The 19196-nt window shown below is 44.9% G+C and overlaps 3 protein-coding genes across 4 annotated transcripts; 1 reads left to right on the forward strand and 2 right to left on the reverse strand.

Moving 5' to 3' along the window:
• Positions 1-2295: 2295 nt before the first annotated feature.
• On the forward strand, positions 2296-5711 carry LOC125511442 (ALA-interacting subunit 1-like). Of its 2 annotated transcripts, none has more exons than XM_048676819.1 (9): positions 2296-2569; positions 3187-3244; positions 3399-3457; positions 3564-3638; positions 3722-3829; positions 3970-4040; positions 4268-4568; positions 4717-5006; positions 5371-5711. In XM_048676819.1, exons 1-9 carry the CDS (start codon positions 2321-2323, stop codon positions 5408-5410), a joined length of 1251 nt encoding a protein of 416 aa, XP_048532776.1. In that variant the 5' UTR covers positions 2296-2320; the 3' UTR covers positions 5411-5711. The 2 variants fall into 2 exon arrangements, with proteins under 2 accessions (XP_048532776.1, XP_048532778.1); XM_048676821.1 differs by lacking the exon at positions 2296-2569 and adding an exon at positions 2615-3012.
• Positions 5712-6116: 405 nt separating this feature from the next.
• Positions 6117-9494, reverse strand: LOC125511443. The gene is made up of 11 exons (XM_048676822.1): positions 9145-9494; positions 8967-9069; positions 8839-8852; positions 8443-8658; positions 8301-8372; positions 7642-7731; positions 7490-7528; positions 7297-7401; positions 6862-7027; positions 6571-6680; positions 6117-6486 (listed from the first exon to the last, which is right to left on the reverse strand). The coding sequence occupies exons 1-11, from the start codon at positions 9334-9336 to the stop codon at positions 6400-6402; spliced, it is 1194 nt and encodes a 397-aa protein (XP_048532779.1). The 5' UTR covers positions 9337-9494; the 3' UTR covers positions 6117-6399.
• Positions 9495-13717: 4223 nt separating this feature from the next.
• On the reverse strand, positions 13718-18333 carry LOC125511444. Its single transcript, XM_048676823.1, has 7 exons — positions 18210-18333; positions 17776-18115; positions 16039-16316; positions 15533-15904; positions 14947-15426; positions 14761-14839; positions 13718-14661 (listed from the first exon to the last, which is right to left on the reverse strand). Exons 2-7 carry the CDS (start codon positions 17930-17932, stop codon positions 13943-13945), a joined length of 2085 nt encoding a protein of 694 aa, XP_048532780.1. The 5' UTR covers positions 17933-18115; positions 18210-18333; the 3' UTR covers positions 13718-13942.
• Between the last annotated feature and the right edge of the window lie 863 nt (positions 18334-19196).

Raw genomic sequence — 19196 nt, forward strand, 5'->3', positions numbered from 1 at the left:
AAAGAGAGAGGGGAGGCTGCGCGCCCCCCAAGGCTTAGTCCAAATTAGACTAAGGGGAGGGGCAGCGCCCCCTCCTTCCTTCTCTTCTCTTTTCCCTTTCCTTCTCTCCTACTCCTACTACATGGAAGGGGGGAATCCTACTCCCGGTGGGAGTAGGACTTCCCTTGGGGCGCGCCTAGGAGGGCCGGCCTCTCCCCATCCTCCATTCCTTTATATACGTGGCCAGGGGGCACCCCATAGACACACAAGTTGATCAGTTGATCTTTTAGTCGTGTGCGGTGCCCCCCTCCACCATAATCCACCTCGGTCATATCGTAGCGGTGCTTAGGCAAAGCCCTGTTCCGGTAGCATCATCATCACCATCATCACGCCGTCATGCTGGCAAAGCTCTCCCTCGGCACTCTACTGGATCATGAGTTCGTGGGACGTCACCGAGCTGAACGTGTGCAGGTCGCGGAGGTGTCGTACTTTCGGTACTAGGATCGGTCGATCGTGAAGACGTACGACTACATCAACCACGTTGTCATAACACTTCCGCTTATGGTCTACGAGGGTACGTAGACAACACTCTTCCCTCTCGTTGCTATGCATCACCATGATCTTGCGTGTGCGTAGGATTTTTTTTTAAATTACTGCGTTCCCCAACAAAAGGCACAAGTTTGTGACGGGCCAGCGGTCGCTTTGCCGACGAGTATGGCGTTCGCTATCTAGGCATTCTCCTCTCATCACACTACTGTTCGAACAAGAAATCATGCACATGAAATATCCTGGACGAAGCCACCTCTGGGCTCATACAGACTGAAAATTGAGAAGAAGAGAGATATACACGCGCGCTCCTCCTCCACCGCCTGCCTCGCCTCAACACGACGTGCGCACCGCGAGTTGCGGGAATGAGAGTGAGTAGAGTAGCGCGCCGTGTAACCAAATGAGACTTTGATTTTTTTTAAAAATCTATAAGGCTGAAATGGGAAATCAACTTGGTCGAAAGATCGAGAGGGTTAGGTTTGATCATGTGAAGAGTATTTTTCCAATGAATTTTATTCTTTTTGTGCGGAACATGGAATAGTCCATGAGAGGACGCCTCCCTACTCATCTTAGTCAAATGGTGTAGCCAAAAAAAGTATCGTACTCTAAATGATTTGGTTAACACCATGTTAAACACGTTGAGGCTCTCCAAGCATGGTGGGGGAGACGATATTGACTTCATGTCATGTCCTAAACCGAGTTCCCACAAAGAACAAAGAGATAAATCCATTTGAGGAATGAGAAAAGAAAGGTTAAAACTCTCTTACGTACGAACCTGGGGCTGTTTGGCGAAAGTCAATGTGCCAATTCCAAGGAAGCGCAAACTTGACCAAAAATTGTGGATTGTGTTTTCCTGGGCTATGCTTTTCATAGCATTGGTTACAGATTCTTGATTGTAAAATCTAAGGTCTCTGACATGCATGTCAGTACAACCATGCATGGAGTCAAATGAACTAGGGTTTAAGGTTTTGTCACTCTCGCAATCCATCATCTACTTACTACACCCCATTTCTTCATACGAACTCTGATTTTGACAATCTTGGGCTCGTTGGATTGCTAGCAAAAAAACCGATGCGTCTGTGGCCTTGGATCGTCATTTTGGACACTTTGATAAATGTCAAATCATCAAACTCTCCAAAGGGCCTTGATTTGGTACCTAAAACTTCTCCGGTTTGACCCCTAGCTTGATTCTTTTGATGTCCGAAGTCCAGGAACATGTCAACACACCTACAAAAACCACAAAACAAAGGAAAAACTAAATAAAAATAAAAAAAAAGTGTGCAACGAACTTGGTAAAATAAGTAAATATCGGAAACTATGCATTGGGAAGATGAATAAGTGGTAGATGGATATGATATGAAGGATTTTTGCACTAGAATATACTCTAAAAAGTATGCATCTCATCACACACCAGACAACACTTGCCTCACACCATCCGAGTTCTAGAGCACTGTGCCACTGCCAGGATCTTCCCCATCCCACCTTATACATTTTTGAAATTTTGAACAATTTATGAAAAGCACAATCATTTTCTAAAAGCTGCACAATTATTTTTAAAATAGTGAAAAAATTAAAAGATATAAATAAATTTGAAATAAATAAAAAGTAAAACGAAAATGGAAAGGAAAAAAAGAAAACCGGAAATCCATCCACTAAAGAAAAAACAGAAAATGAATTCCTAAAACCGGGTACTATGGTCCCATTGAATGGGCCGGGCCGTTTACTCGTTTGACCGACGTCTTGACGCTGTGTGCGTCATATAGGATTTCTCCAATCCCGGGCTGCAGCCCAACACATGCGAAGAAAAGCCCGTGTGGGCTGGGCCGGTGGGGCCCGCTGGTGGCGTGCCACCGCCGCCGAGCTCCTCCCCTCCCCTGCTGCCGCTGTCACTCCAAAACCGTCGCAGTCCTCCCTTCCTTGTGGGCTTCCCTCACCGCCGTCACCCAGCGCCGTCCACCACCCAGACCCCACCCCCGCCCCCTCCTCCACCTCCGCCTCCCACCTCCCCCGTCGCGCCGGCGACCCCGGCCTCCTCTCCTCCGCGGTAAGCAAGCCCCCGACGCTCCGATCCCCCCCGCCGCCGCCCCCCAAACCCCCGACCTACCGATTCCCCCGCTTCCACGCTCCCCCGCGCGCCCCGTCGGCCAGTCCAATCGCGATTTGCGCGGCCGCGCTTGCCTGCTGGAGGCGTAATCCCGGTCTCCTCGGTCAGCGGAGGACTGCCGCGGTCTTCGCGCGTGCTCGTACTCGTCTCCGACGGGCGCTGCCGTGCCAGTCGCCCGGTAGCTAGGGCATCGGCATCATTATCAGCTAGCTAATGGTCGCGATTTGGACAGAGACCGCGAGGAACCTTGGAGTCGTGGGCGGACTCGGGTCATTAGGGTGATGATTAGAGAAAAAGACGGGGTCTTTTTCTATCATTTCTTCCTGTGGGGGTCCCGGCCACTCCATCCAAATCCCCTTTCGACTCAGCTGTGCGCCACAGGAGTTGGTCTCACTGGCTTTGACTCTTCTCTGTTTCTATATAACTTTGCACTATGTTCCGATTGTTTATCACCTCTAATTATATGCCGTTTGCTTATTCTCGGAGTAAATCTATCAAATGTTTTATCTTTGACTTTCTTTAATGCTCGACTCCATTTTGGTTGCTCACGCATGCAGATGTATCCTTTGGAAATGGACGGCAACTCGAACCCAAAGACGACCAACAAGCCCAAGTGTATTCACCTCTTTCTTGCTCCCCTGCCAGTACCTTATTATTTATTCTATCTCGACTCGAATGCATGCCGTACTATTATTTGTCAGGGTCTTTTGTTGGATCCAGTGCTGTTTCGACAAATTGACAGGCATGGTTTGGTTCTCTCTGTCTGCAGATTCCAAGTTCACACAGCAGGAGCTTCCAGCATGCAAGCCACTACTCACACCTGAAATCGTAGCCATCCTAATCTCCGATGCTTGTTTACCATCTTCAGTTCCAATAATTACAGATGAAATTTATGAGTTACTTGCAAGTGATGATGATATCTGGACATGCATAGGTCATTGCCGCCTTCGCGCTCATTGGCGCCCTGTTTGTTCCCATCGGGCTTGCGTCGCTGCATGCATCACGGCAGGTCAAATGCGGATGTCTTGGATGTTTCTCTGGCGTGATTCTTCATGGTGCATTTGTTTACCCTGTACCTTCCCTGTGATGCAGGTTGTCGAACTGGTGCATAGATATGATGCAAGTTGTGTGCCCGTGGATGACAAGGTTGGGTTCATCCAGAACTCCAGGACTGACAAAACATGCACAGTAACAATGACTGTGAGTTTCAAGTGAAAATGTTATCGCAGTTATACATATTTACTTGTGATGGTTGCGCATAGTACTGCTGTTGTTGAGATAGTCTTTAAGTACATTGTCTCCTATAAATTTGAACAAACTGGTTGTTGTATGCCTTTCAGGTGCCAAAATACATGAAGAGCCCAATCCATGTCTATTACCTGATCGACGGCTTCTATCAAAACCATCGAAGGTATATTTTCCTATTAAATATTTTACTGAAAAAAAACCTATATTGCTTCCCTGGTTGGTTCTCAATCAGTGCTTCACAAGGAATTTGAAAATATTCATTTCCTACCTTCTGTTGCATTTTTATCTCTACTACATTAGCAGGCACGCTATACTGTTGTATTGACAATTGTCCTGTTGGAACAAATTATGTCGACATACTCAGACCAATTGTTGCTTGTCTTTTCATAGGTATGTGAGAAGTCGAAGCGACAAACAACTGCGGTATAAGAGTGCTGCACATTTGACATCAGATTGTGTGCCTGAAGGTGAGACCGCTGATCATGCTCCAATTGTTCCATGTGGCCTTGTTGCTTGGAGTATGTTCAACGACACATATACAGTCCGGGTCAATGGAGTGGTTACTCAAGTGAATAAAAAGGACATAGCTTGGAAGAGTGACAAGAACAATAAATTCGGCAAGAATATCTATCCCAGTAACTTTCAGAAGGGAAGGCTTATAGGTGGTGCTACGCTAAATGAGAGCATACCAGTACGTGCATATTTCCATCACCCTGCATATGCATTACTTTTGGTATTAAGGGATCTGCGTGCTGGAATATAGAACACTTACAATCATTTTATGCACATCCTTCTAGATTTTTTTACTCTAATTTATTCTTCTTGTCACAATTGTGTAGTTAAGTGAGCAAGAAGATCTCATTGTTTGGATGAGAACTGCTGCCCTCCCAACTTTCAGGAAGCTGTATGGCAGAATTGAGAAAGATATCAATGCAAATGATAATGTAACAGTGGTTATACAGAACAACTATAACACATATAGTTTTGGAGGATCAAAAGCGTTGGTCCTTTCTACTGCATCTTGGATTGGAGGGAAAAACAACTTCATTGGCATGGCATATCTGACTATTGGTGGTTTGTGCCTTTCCCTTGCTATGGGCTTCTTAGTTCTCTACATGGTTAAACGGAGGTATGTTTAACAGTTTGCTGACTGCTATTTCATACTGGACATCTCATTTCTCTATCTTAAAACATGTTTTGAAGCATTCATATCACACTTACTTTTCATGAACCCTCTTGTTATTAGTATGTTACCTGAATGCATTTTGTTTGATTAGATTAAAACAATGTAGTTATTGGTTCTGTCAATTTGAGTGAAATTAGGAAGATGCTATAACGAGCCAGATGGCTCTTTTCTCGTTCCATCATATACGAAGCTTGAGCTCTAGTTTTCAGCTTGTTATGCATGAACCATTATATGAAATTGTACAAAGGGTTAATTAGTGACTAGTTCTAATTGTTGCGCCAAGATAATCACATTTGACTATTTTCAGGAACTTTGCAGACCCCTCGAACCTGTCATGGAATAGATGAATAGAGTTAACTATTAGACTGGAGTATCCTGTCTGAGAATAAAAGATCATTCAATGGGTGAATTCTTCCAACTGGATCTATGGGTGTCTGTTCTTATTCCCATTCACTGGGCTTGTCATGGCTCACAGGCATGAGGATCTTGTTAACTTTGGAGCCCTAATAGCATCATACATACATGAACAGAATGTATTGTGATCAGTTGACTTAAACCTTATCTGACCTTATCTGACCATACCGAGAGTCGTTTCTGAATGCTTATTATGAATTATAAACCAACTAATTGTGCTTATGGTAGCAGATACTTATACCTGTTCTTGCAGTTCATGTTTCATGTTTACCTATTTGATCACATAAAAGGTATCACCAGGTGCTAATCTTACGGCATGCTTGGTTTATTTACCAAAAATTGGCTAGCCAATGTCTGGCAATGTCCTAAACTTGACAATATTGGCAATTTTTGAGAGGTTGGCAAGGCAAATTGGTAGCCAACTTTCTACCTTGCCAAACATTAGCATGCTAAATTTAGTCCTCAAACCAAGCATGTCCTTAACATTGAAGATCTGAAGGCTAATGTGCTGTGGTTCTCCTTCTATTTCTTTTGTTCGCTTGTAAGCCAAATTAATAATGTGACTAGTGACTGAGCTTACAAGCAGTTCATCTCAGCCTTAAAAAGAAATTATCATTCAAGGAAACAAAACTGCAAATATTTGTACCAAGAATAGTTGTCATTCTCAAGTGATATTCCTAAAACAAGTTTGTATTGATCTGTGATCACTTTATCAAAACGATCGGCAGATAAAGGTACAACTGCTGCTCTTGGAAAAAAAAGTTAATTGACGACTAATGAGTATAGTGATGCAACACACTTAACAAAACACTGCCGATCAAGTCACCTTGTCAGTAACCTAGAAATTAAACACTCCCACTAATAAGCATGCACTGTTTGCGAGCATGGTAGCTTGAATCGTCTTAATGTTCATCTAAGGTGGTCATTGGCAGGGCAGGATCGTAGGCTCCATGGGCGTGGATATGCTCCTAGTGCACATTTCAGGGCCAATTTCTTTGACCCCTTCTTCCTGAGTAGTTACAATACTGCTGATCAACATCATTTTTGGGGGGTTCCTGAAGAAAAGATAGCCTGGAGAAAACATAGCGCATACCTTTGCGAGATTCCTGAAGTAAATTGTTGTGTAGTTCCCCGTTGGGAAGAAAGCTTCTATCAGATCAGCAAGAACTAACTGGGGCTGGGAGATAGCTCCATCTGACCAATCTTTTAAAAACAGGAAGTTTGTTAGACCACTACACTACATATGTAAAATCATACGACACAGTGGGGTTTGGGCATTGGTATCAACTCATCAACCCTGATTAAGTGGAATGAGAAAAAAAAAAGGAAAACCAGATCACTATGTTTTCTTAAGCACAGAAACAATAAAGATAACTGTCATTACCAAGTGTCTTGGAATTTCCTATTCTTTTATCAAATCTCCATATGCTTTGGTTAGTTATGAAACTGAAACAAGAGTCACGGCCCACATCAATATTGTCCAAAAATGTGGATAGCTTGTACTCTGCAGGATCCGAGGCATATGTCTGATCTATGACCACATCCACCGTCTGAAATTTGTATGAACCAGGCTTTGAGTTAGATGCTAGTAAATGGTTAATAAATAGCCATTCAAAAAAATTGTGAAGTAATAGATCATCACAGAATTTTCTTCTTACATAGTAGCAAGAGGCCAAGTTCATTTTAGAAGTGTTAAAGTTCATATAAGCAGTCGAGTAGTAAGAAACGAGCTCTTCTTAGCATCATCTGAAATGGTGATCGGGCGGACGTTTTTACTAGTACAAGGTGTGACATTAGGTTCATTATTATTGGTACTCACGCAAAGAATGGCATGTAAGCTGTCCATGTCCTCTGGATCTGAAACCTTGAACCTCTTATCGGTAATAGTTGCATCCACAATCTCTGCTCCTGCATCTTTGACGTACTGCTCATGGAATATACACAGACATGCACATCAGTTTTCCACTCCTTTTTTAAATTTGAACTTTTGAAATACAGAGTGATGCTGCTACCTGTAACTTGTAACTTTCTCTGACAAATGTCCATACTCCCTACAGCAGCAGTAGATACAGTACATTGATGATTAGTAAAAACTGTATATTCAAAATCTTGCTTAGATAGATGCACCAGACATTCATGATCCCTTGGGCGTAAAGTTGCATACCTCTGTGAATTCGACCCATGCCACTACAGGTTTGAATCGGGTGCTTAGGGCAGCAGCTGCTTTGCTTAAGCACAGGTAGTTTGTCTTGATCTGCATTAGGAATGAATACGATGTGTTAAAACTGGAACCGGATCCTCTAACATTAAGAAGGAATGTTAGAGAAGCTACAATACTCTAACTTTCCTTCTTTCTATTCATATGATTATGTCTAAAATGATTTAAATTAATTTGCAATTTGATGATCTACCGTATACATTTATAGTAATTATATGCAAACAAATTGATGGTGAAATAAAATTAAATTTAAATTATTTATATTTACAGTAAATACCAACACTAAACAACCTATTAATTATCTACTAACAGTCCCTAACTTTCCTTCTTCATTTTACACTAGCCTAACACTGTAGCACGGTGACATTCCTTCTCAATGTTAGAGGATCCGGTTCCGTTAAAACTTGGTGCAAAAATGAGATACACTGTCCTTAGGTACCTGTATATATAAAATCTACAGAATAGTATTGCAGAAATTATCTGGGCTTGCTAGTTAAGCTGCAGCTACTTATTATGGTATGGTAATATTACTGAGTGCATAATGAACACAGTTTTCTCGCTCAATCATGACAACACAAATTCAGTCACATTTTGCTGGTCTTAACTGCATCATATACAGCATTGGCCCTGTCTTCAGAATTCGTGAACGTTCCCAGGTACTTGATCCACTCGGCCCTCTGCACAGAAACCAAAATTAAATTTGTCAGTTGATCTAGCTGCTGAGAGGATTCTAGGTAGTGATTTTACCTGCAACGGCGTGTCCTCTTCAGAGGGCACATAAGCTGCGAAGTTGCAACCTTTATCTTGATCCGTGCTCACGAAATGCGCGTGAAACTGCGAGAGTTTGCCTGTGTCTGTCGTGTTGATAAGTTGCACATTTCCACTTGCATATGCCTGGAGCAGGCACTGGGAAGCCACCTGAGGTGATGTTATCCCTTTCAAGTTCTCCAGCACTCCAAGTAGCTGCGCATGTACCAACAAAGTCTGAGATAGCTAAAAATTCATACGCAGAAAGCATCAGAGTTTGTGTTCCTTCTCATTTATCATATTATTATGTATGTAGAAAAGTAAAAAAGAAAAAGTGCCCGGGCCACAGATTCCAGAATGTTGGTGTGATCTCAGTTCGGCGACTCCGTTGCTCACCTCAAAGAAGGACACTGCAAGCAGATGTGGAAACGAATGAAATTACTCTGGTAAGTTGCTGGCCGCTGTGAACACTGCACACACAGTAGGGTGTAGAAATACTTGCATACTCTGGTTGGTGTACGTACCCGGAGAAGCGGTGGTGTCGAGGGAGAAGTTGGCGAGGGGGACGACGAAGGACTTGATCCTCCCCGTGCAGTACCTCGTCTTGCTCGCCATCTTGGACGTGCTCTGCACAAAACAAAACGCCATTGCCGATCGATCAATCACCAATGCCAATGCGTGCGTCTGCAGACTAACCAATACCTGCATGAGGAGGTAGCTCTTGCCGTCCCAGGCGTTCTTGAGGACCTTGAACCCCTGCCCGTAGTATATGTGGAACAGCCTCGCCTCCTCCGCCCGCGACACCGGCCCGCCCACCACCGCCGCCGCCGCTGCGAGGCGCAGGAGCAGCGCCGCCCACAGCCACAGCAGCGCCGCGCTCCGGCGGCACGCCATGGACTGCTGCTCTGCTCTGCTCAGCCGCGTCTTCCCTTCTGCCTCGGAGCTGGCTCCGGAGGTGATGGTGATGGTGATGGTGATGGTGATGGTGATGGTGAGCGAGAGAGTGTGTGTGCCCGTGACGGACAGGGTGTGTGCGTGTTGGAGCGGCGCCTTTTGTCACGGCGCGGAATCGGTGGGATGCTTGTGAGCCGACGGATGAGTTGCACATGCTGCGGCGGTGGTTGGGTGCACGTGGTGGCGCTCTTCCTGTTGCTGCGCGCTTTGGATGGTTGCTCCTTTTGGCTGTTAGCAGTTGACCGCCCGTGCCATTGGCCACCTTGGTACGTAGCTTTGCCATCGGATGATGATGACTGATGATGGCCGTGGGTTTTACTCTGCTCCGGATGGATATAAACATGTTTTAAAATGTAGATTTACTCATTTTGCTTCGTATGTAGTCATTTATTGAATTTTTTTAAAAAAAATATTTAGAAATGAAGGGAGTAATGGATATGATCATTTTCACAAAAAGGAAAAGAAAAAAAGAACGTTGGTCGGCGTGGTCTGCTCTTCCAGCACAGACAACCTTGGTTGTAGCAGAAAAATGAAGTTGTTTGCAAGGCGGCGTCGATTGTGCGATGTAGCTTCCCCTGATGGTGGTTGCAGCTTTCCGCGTTAATGGTCGTCGTGTCGGTCTCGACGAGCTCTAGGCTCTAGCAATAGTGATGTCATGCCCCCGCGGCAGGTGGGGCCTCAAAATCACGGGATAGCATGGTGTGGCGTGGGTGGCCTACAGCTCACGGCATTTGCGGGGGTGTGTGGAGAGAGGGCGGGAGTGAGCGAGCTCGGGGTAAAACATCCCATGGCAACCGATGCGAGGAAGGGGAATAAAAGAGAGATGAATGAGAGGAAGAAGAAAAATATCAATGATAGGAAGGCACGGGGGTGGTGTGTGCGGAACCATGAGCGGTAATTGGGGGGAGTCTTTCTCGCCTCATTCTGCAACACATGAGCGGCCATCGTTAGTTTCATCCGGTCGACCACAACGAATCGTTTCCCTTTTCCTAGCAAGAATTTATCGTCTTTTAGCCCTTGTATCTCGCACATCCATGGCATCTGCACGCGTTAGTGCACCCGTGAAATGTTGAGTTTTCTGCCGCTGCCGTAGTGGCCATGGCGGCGGGGTCATCTGGCGGATTGGCCCATGCACGAAGAGGAGCGAGTGAGCGCGTAAGACATACATTTTCTTTTTAGAAAATAACACTTTTTGAAGTGTGGTCATTTTTGAAAAAAACTCAAACATTTTTTGGAAGTTCCCCATCATTTTTTGAATTTGTGGACAAATTTTGAAAACAAGATTTTTTTTCTTCTGAAATACTGAATAATTTTTTTAAATACGAACACTTTTTGCAAATTTTCGAACATGAACAATTTGAAAATTTTGGATTTTTTTTTGAAAACTCCTAATCATTTTCTGAAGGCACAAATATTTTTTTAAATATGTGAAAAATCTTTTAAAATGGGAATATTTATTGAAATTCGGACAATATTTGAAACATGGTCTTTTTTTTGAAAAAAATGTGAATAGTTTTATAATCAGAACAATTTTGGAAATTTCAGGACATATTTTTAAAGGGAATTTTAGAAAGATGAAAAACCCCAAAGAAAACCAATAAATAAACATCAGAAAAATAAAATAAAAAAGTAGTAAAAACTGGTCTGGAACCTTCCGGAATGTTCCCAAAACCGGATAGCTAAATGGGCCGACCGTTTGGATTGCCCGCTCATGGCTCCTGTTTGATTCGGTGTCACGTCAAATAGGATGTGGGGCATCGGTCTAGCCAGCGAGGTTGTGGGGCGGGGGGGGGGGGGGGGGGGGGGGGGGGGGGGGGGGGGGGGGGGGGGGGGGGGGGGGGGGGGGGGGGGGGGGGGGGGGGGGGGTTTGGTGCTTGAGCATTTTCTGTGGATTATCGGCCGTAACTGTAGAATTTTCGCTCACTTATTGGAGTGATGCTCATATGGCTATCTAAACTTATGAGGTTAGTCCATCTTATTCAGGTTTTGTCCTCTGTAATTTTTTCACGAAAAGCATGGAGGAAAACTGATATGCAAAAATCTTGGTGTAACTTTTAGTTTCATTAGGGTTCTTTGTTGTTTGTGTAAATTTTAGTGTTCTTGATCTGATATGTTTTGCTTGAGATGTCAACAAATCATATTGTTTACTAAAGGAAAAAGAGAAACAAATGTAAGATTAATAGTTAGTGAGATCCCTTTTTCGCGCGCGCGCGGGGGGAGGGGGGGGTAGTTATCGGAAACTATTTTCTTAAATACCATCATAAAAAATAATTAAGGGACATTGATGCCAGCAACATCTAGATTACCTAAGGGACATTGAAGATGCCACCAACATATTCGAAAGAGGAATAGGGTCCGGAGGGTCTGGTGTAACGACCCGGATCTAGTAGGATCTGAATCTCTATGCTTACCCATCGATCGTACTAGCACACACGATAACAAGAGTGAATATCAATAAAATATGCATCATTTTCTACAAAACGATGGATCCAAAATTACATATACATGTTGTTGGCACAGCTCAAAGCTGGCACAGGATGCAACAGAAACATACATAATGATAAGCTAGGGCTCCATCAACTCCAGGCTTGTTGTGTGCGGACCCTTGATACAGTGATCCTATCACCTCTTAACATGTCGTAACATGTCGACATCTGCACATGATAAGTGCAGATGATTACGTAGAATGTACTCACAAGTTGCAAAGAAAATTATAACTGAATATTCGTTCAAGGTAAGACAAAAAATTGCTAGGGGTTTTTGTCTGCGTAAAACCAATTTTCACATGCACTAGGATTTGTAAACTTTTTTGAAATATTAGTTTTTAAGATATAGGGTTAGAGTGAAACACTTAGGTAAACACAGTAAGGCTCATTCTCCAACATAAGTAAAACAATACTTATGGTTGAAGGGAAACACACCCATGTGCTCAATACTCAACCTAGAACCCTTAAATCGGATTTGAGAAAAAGAAAGGGGATATCCTTCTTCAGTTCAAGTTTTCAGTTACTTGAATTGCTTGTATCCCTAGGCACATCTAAACAATTAGGTTTAACCCTCTGCAGAGGACGTACGCATTCCACACATGACACAATCAACCCCATTTGTTGTTACACACTTCCCTGCACGACCGAAAGGAGATTGTGACGAAGCTTTTCCATAACGGCCTCCTCTACCTATTACCAAGCCGCCAGCTACCTAGGCAATTCAGGCCTCTCTCACAGCCATAGCCCATGATAGCATGTGGTTGTACTGGAAGTTACTTCTTAGTGAAACTTGGAAGATCTCGGTCTCCTAGACAGCGGTCCCCACCAAAAACCTATGTGCATGTCCACAGTCAGACACAATCACTCAAGTGTGCAAGTCCCTCACATCGGGCGCAATCACTTAGTGTGCAAGACCCTAGTCGGGCACAATTACTTGTAGACGCTCCCATCAATCCATTCAGCCGGAGAATAAAATAAAATAATATTTTTTTTGTTTCAACAGATTTCATAAAACATTGCTCTAAGAGGGAGCAAGTTCAAAGATTTTAAAACAAGTTTCCTTTCAATTCCGCCCCATTTTACAAGCATGGCTACGCATAAGCATAAATATAAGCTTGAAACCTAGGGATTTAACTAGCATGATATCACTTTCTAAAACTTTAGTAGAAACCCTATACATGCATAGTACTGAAATTTAAAGAGGCATGCATAAAATGGAAATATAGGTAAGGAATGGTCAAATTGCAACTTGCCCGAGTTTCTTGAAGATGAACCATAGGATTTGGGAAATTATTAATTCCCTCTAATTTATTTTTCCAATCCTAATTTGGGATGTGATAGCCATCCATTTGATTTAAAGGAGTGAACCATAGGCAAAACAAAAGGAATTTTACAAGGCTCATTTTACAATCCTTTCAGACATCTATATTACATTCCTATGCACGAAGAATAAGGAAGAGCCCATAAGAAGCATAGTATTATAGCTTAATATCGCCTTTGCATGTGCTTTAGTCTTAATTTGGCTACAGCTTTTAGGATTCCTCTCCCCGCATATCAAAGACACAACTTTGCAAATTCCTGTTTTCGTAATTCTCTATTTTGCATATGGAATCATATCCTATTCCAGTGTTTTCTCAATTATCATGTTTTTGAAATCATGTGAATCAAAGAGACCCTAAATCTATAATAGAAGTTGTTTGGTTGCACCAAGAAAAATGCAGAAACTTTCTAGGAAGTGAAATATATCTATGGAGTTCATGTGAAGTAAACAACCGTTAAAATTTTCCAGGAAGAAATACGCTGAATAGAATTTGTAATGTATGTATATCCATATGTATATGTATATATATCTGCACTTACAATTCATATATAAACAATATGTTTTGATACAAGTTAATGCACGTACGTACAAATAGTGCCGACACCCTCCAGTTTCACACCCGGTTAATCAACAGACGCAAGCGCCGCTACTGAGCTTACAGTAGTAGAAGAAACAAACAAATAGTGTTACAATAAGTAGTCATGATCAGAGATGGTCGAAGCGAAAGGCGTGCGACCTTTCAGAAGTGATTGCACGGCCCTGGGGCGCGGACGGCCGCCAATGCAGAGGTTAGAAACGCCCATTTCCCACTCAAAAACATGCTGGAAATGCCCTTGCTCCCCTTGCCGGGGAGCCCAAGCTGCCACGAGCTGCTGCACCCACCGTCGCAACCCCGTCGTCCCGGCTTCACCTTCTTCCTGCTGACCATCTCTTCTTCTCGCTCGGTTACGGCTTCCTTGGGTGCCAGGAGGAGTGACACGATCTGCAGCAGCTCACTCACTGTCGTCTCCGGCCTCTGGTGCTGCAATGGTGATGGCGGCCTCCTCATCGTCGGGAATTTGCCCCTGATGAGTGCCTTCACCTTGCCAAAGACGGAGACCCTGCTACTGCTACTACCGCTACCACTAACTTTGGACGTGACGGGGAGATAATGGAACTTCTCGATCGCCTTGCTGACCTCGCTCGCTGCTGGATTCAGGTGGAAGCTGACCTTCTTCGGCGGCTCGACGCGGTGGAAGAATGTCTTCGCCGCGCCGACCCGCGAGACGAAGAGACCGCGCTGCACGTCGACCTTCCCGTACAGGTCGAAGGACGCGTTGGGGTTGGTGTTGTCGTCGCCGTCGTTGTCGAAACCAATAGCGAGAGCGAAGTCGTCAGGCTGAGATTGCGAGAAGATAGGGGCCGTGTCGATGCCGCCTTCGTCAGTGGTATGATCGGTCATGTGGTGACCGGCTTCTCCTGCAGTCTAACACCCAGTTAGTGCATGCGTGAAGGCTACCTCTGTACAAGAGCTAGCTAAGCCAATGGAGCAAATGTTACAGCCAAAAATTTAAGTACCTGAATTCTCTGCAGTATCTTGTATAGGATAGTGCGTGATGCCTTCTGCTGGATTGCTTTCATCTCCTTCCACCACGATCTGCTTCAGGAAAATTGATGCTTGTGGTTAGCAACCAAATGTATATTAATCATATACCAAATTATTGTGGAGGCAAGTTAATTATTCAGATAGGGGCCTGCCATTACCTCCCCAAGGTCATTGTTCACCAGCTTGACACCTCTGAGGTTCTCAACCGGCCGCTTCTTCTCTTCCTTGAACTCCTGCATGTCACTGATCTCAACCAGCCTGCCGGGTTCGTCATCACGCCTCATCATTGACGCGCCAATGCCGCACATATGGTAGAAATTGTCGACCTCCTCCTTCGCCTTCGCCGCTCCGAGATCAACGAGAGAGGACAGCTCGTTCATGTAGTGGCCGCCGCCACTGCTGGTGCCGGCACCTAACCACATATCAGGGTAGCTGCTGCTGCTGCCGGAGCCATTGATCAGCTCCTGAGACGCCGAGGCCACCGACAGGAACTCCTGGAGAATGTCGACCTCGTTGGGGTTGCTCTGGAGTATGCCGGTCTTCGTGTCAAGGCTGACGTCATGCGGGAAGTCCTCCACCTCCAATGGCGGCAGGGCCAGCCTGTGTTGCAGCCTTGCACACTCCAGTGCAACATCCACCTGCATCGACATGTATATGCATTAAGCACCTAAGATTTTACTGCATTTGAGCTGAATATATCACTACCTGAAGTCTGAAACAGTGGCATTATTTCTGTATATGTACCTTGGATGGAAGGCATGAGAAGTTGGAGGCAGCAGCTGGGTTCATGAAGTAGGGGTTGGTGGCGTTGAAGGCGTCTTCACTCAAGAACTGCATCCACCTGCCGTCCTCGTGAGGCATGCCGCCCATCATCTGCATCCCGAACCCACTGCCGTGCATGGATCCTGAAGTCATTGGGGCCTCCGTCGGGAATGAGAAGCTGCTGCTCTCGAAGTCATCACCACCACCTCTTCCATCACATGGTGTCGGGGAGCGCTCGACGCTGCTCGGCGTCCACTGAGGCTGCTCCCCGTGGTACTGCGCTGCGCCGTAGTGCTCCATGATCTTTGGCCCGGGTGCTGTCTTCTTGAAAATCCGACACAATGCATACGCATCCTGTATACAAAACCATGTGTGTTAATGTTCTACAAGAGATCAAGAGTCTGGGCAATATGTGGAACCTCACATGATTACTTCAAGATTTTCCCCCAGTGTAGAACTGTAGTAGGGACTAGGGAGTATTGTAGTACCTGTAAGCCATTATCGATCTCGCATTCCCTCTCGTCGAGGCGGTACTCGTGCATGACCCAGTCGGTGCGAGACCCATGCGGGGCTCGGCCACGGTAGTACACAAGGGTCTTCTTCATACCAACTGCACGCTTCTGGGAATTCACTTTGCGGTCTTTCCCAGTTGCCTTCCAGTATCCGGCTTTGGTTGCGCGGTTCGTCCTCGATCCGTTCGGGTACTTGCGGTCTCGCGGGCTGAAGAAGTACCATTCCAGGTCTTTGCTTGGGAGGAATGACTTTTCTGAAATTTAAAGGTAAGGGAGAAGTCATGCATACAGTACAGTACACATATATTAAGATAAGCCGTCTTTTTATGAGTAGGTGTACCTTAACCATGATTAGAGCTAATTGTAGAAACCAAATGTGTGTCTATCGACCATTATATAGCTAGCCTAACATCGTTCAAAAGAAAAACTAGACAACACTTTATATGCATTATCTTGTCTTGGAAACTGTGCAACTTTTGTTCATCTGCATGACTTCTGCAACTTTTTTTCATCTTCTTGACTTGACTTAGGTCATCTTTCCTGGTATTGTCACTCACCAAAGAAGAACAAACCAGTCCTCTTTATTTAATTTGAAATCGTTTTTTTACAGTACCAGTTTCACGCATTGCATTCAGTGGGGTGATTTTTAGCAAACGATCAAGCTTGAAAGCAAATTGCAAGTGGATAGAGAGAATATATCTTTTCTTCAAATCTCTGCGTGATTGTGACATGATCCAAAATATATAGGCTTTAGCTTTGTTGTCGCTGTGATAAAGGATTTCTCTGTATAAATGGACTATTCTATTTGTATAGATATTGGTAGAGGGGGCTCATCATGAATTAGGTCGGGGTGGCTGGTGGTTTCGGTCCCTTTCAAGTAGCTCAATGCAGGGACAGAGACGTTACGTGATGGCCTTTACACTTAGGAGAATTTTGACATAAGTATTGGAAGATTAATTTCTTTCAACAAAAAGGAGCAAGAGATCTATCAATATCACACCTTTCGGTGTGCATAAAATGTTTGAAAGTAGATGCAAGTTCCAAAGTATAGTTAACACAAACAGAGCGCTAGGATGCTTGGGGACGGTACACTAAACTATATATGAACAGGTTTCTTTCATGAAAGCATTTTGTGGGTGAAAACCAAATATATTCTTCAAATGCATGCATTCATGCAAATATTAAGTTAGAGTAGCATTGAACAAGGGCCAGTTAATATTAGAATATAATAGGACGATGAAGTGCTCATCAAGAAGGGAACTTCTGACTATTCTTTCCTCAAGAATTGGCACTGGCATTTCTTGGATGAGATAGTGGTACAAGAATTGAATAAGATTGCTTAATGTCTTCACAACAGGGCATCCAAAACAAGTATCAGAGTGGTGTACGTGTAGGTGCTTTCCTTGGAGAACAAGGTGTATGCAGTGCAAAAACCCATAATTAATCCACGGAAGACTTATAACAGAGTAATTCAAACAGCTATCTTCTGTCAAAAAGAAAATTTAACTAATTAACTGCCAGTTTGGAACGCTTTTATCTCCTTATCCCCAAAATTTGTACTGAAGTTGATCCTGAAATTATCTACGAGGACCTTGTTCTCTGATGGGAATTAACTGCTGATGCTTACATGGACGTAGGGTTTTGGATTGAAATACTCTAATCAGAAGCTAGTGTCGATACAAACATTTCTATTAGGAAATAGAAAGGACGCACCTGGAAGGTCCCAAGGCTCGCACTTGTAAAGATCAACCTCCGGGATGATCTCGAGCTCAATCTGCCTCCCGTTGATCTTGCTCTTAAGGTAGTAGATGATGAGCTCCTCGTCAGTTGGGTGAAACCGGAAGCCCGGCGGCAGACTCACCGGCGCCATGAATCTGCTAACTTCCTCGTCCTCCGAGAGCTCCCACAGCAAAAGGATGGACGCTTGGAGCGGAGCTAGGCAGGAAGGCAGGGCTCTCCAAAGCTAAAATGCGGACAGCCACACCAGCCCTGCTCGAACAGCTAGCTAGCTATAGCCAGCAATGAATCGTCGTCAGCTACAAATGTACAAAACCTGCAAGAACGATGCAATGGCACACACATGAGTCGTCATAAAAACCAACCAATTCAGAGGAGCAGTAGAGATTGAGGAGGAGGACGAGGCCGACCTTGGGTGCTAATGGCTAATGGCGCCCAGGGAGAGAGGAGGAAGAAGAGAGAGGAGGGAGGGAGGGAAAGGGGCAGAGGGGGGAGCATGCTTTATAGCAAAGCTTGTGGGATTATTTTGTGTGCAAACAATGCTCGGACGATTCTTCTCGTCTTTCACAAGCTCTCCCTGTCTCTGTCTCTCTCTCTCTCTCTCCCTTGGGTCCTTTGCTTTTGCTTTGTGCAGCGTCAGGCTCGGATGCATGGCTTTTGTGTATGGGATAGAAATATCCCAATCTTCTCCCCTTGTCTTTGCTGGCCAAGCTAAAGCTGCATGCCTATAGCCATATCTATGGCCTGGCCTCCTGTGGGTGTAGGAGGTGCATGCGGCGCGGCGATGGGGGAGATGAGATCCCATTGGCCGGGGCAGGCTGCCGTGTGGGCCCGTGAGAGAGAAGGAGAAGCCTAGTCAGCTCTCGTTGGAATGAGGGAGGGCCCCAAGGTTGGTACTCGATTCCCTCCCGCGCTTTTCCATGCCCCGCCGTCCTCTCCTTCGCTTTGACGGTTTACGTCACGTTCATACACGCGGCCCCATGTAGATCTTGCCGGGCGGGAGCATGCATGCATGCCTCGGCGTGCGTGCCCGGCACTCCAGATTACTCGTAGTAATTAGCAGCCAATGCATGTAGTGCTAGACCATCTTTTGCCAGCACTGATTAACTGTCTCTCAACTGAGTGGCACTGGCGCCGATGCTGCATGCATGCGTCCATGGACTGTAGGAGTAACATGTTAAAGTCACCTGGTGTGTTGCTCTGGTTGCTCGACCGATCTGGGGTAGATGCATGCCAATCTAGGCAATGCTCACAGTGTCTTATGTGATTGCTGCAAGCATGCATGCATGCCGGCATTGCCACCATGCAGACACTGTCAAGAGGACAAGAGAGAATTCAGTATTGCTGCACGTACTGCAGCATATGACGAGTGTTTTGAATAGTTGTAACTAACTAAG

This window comes from Triticum urartu, chromosome 5 (assembly GCF_003073215.2).
Source record: "Triticum urartu cultivar G1812 chromosome 5, Tu2.1, whole genome shotgun sequence".
NCBI classification, from domain to species: Eukaryota; Viridiplantae; Streptophyta; class Magnoliopsida; order Poales; family Poaceae; genus Triticum; species Triticum urartu.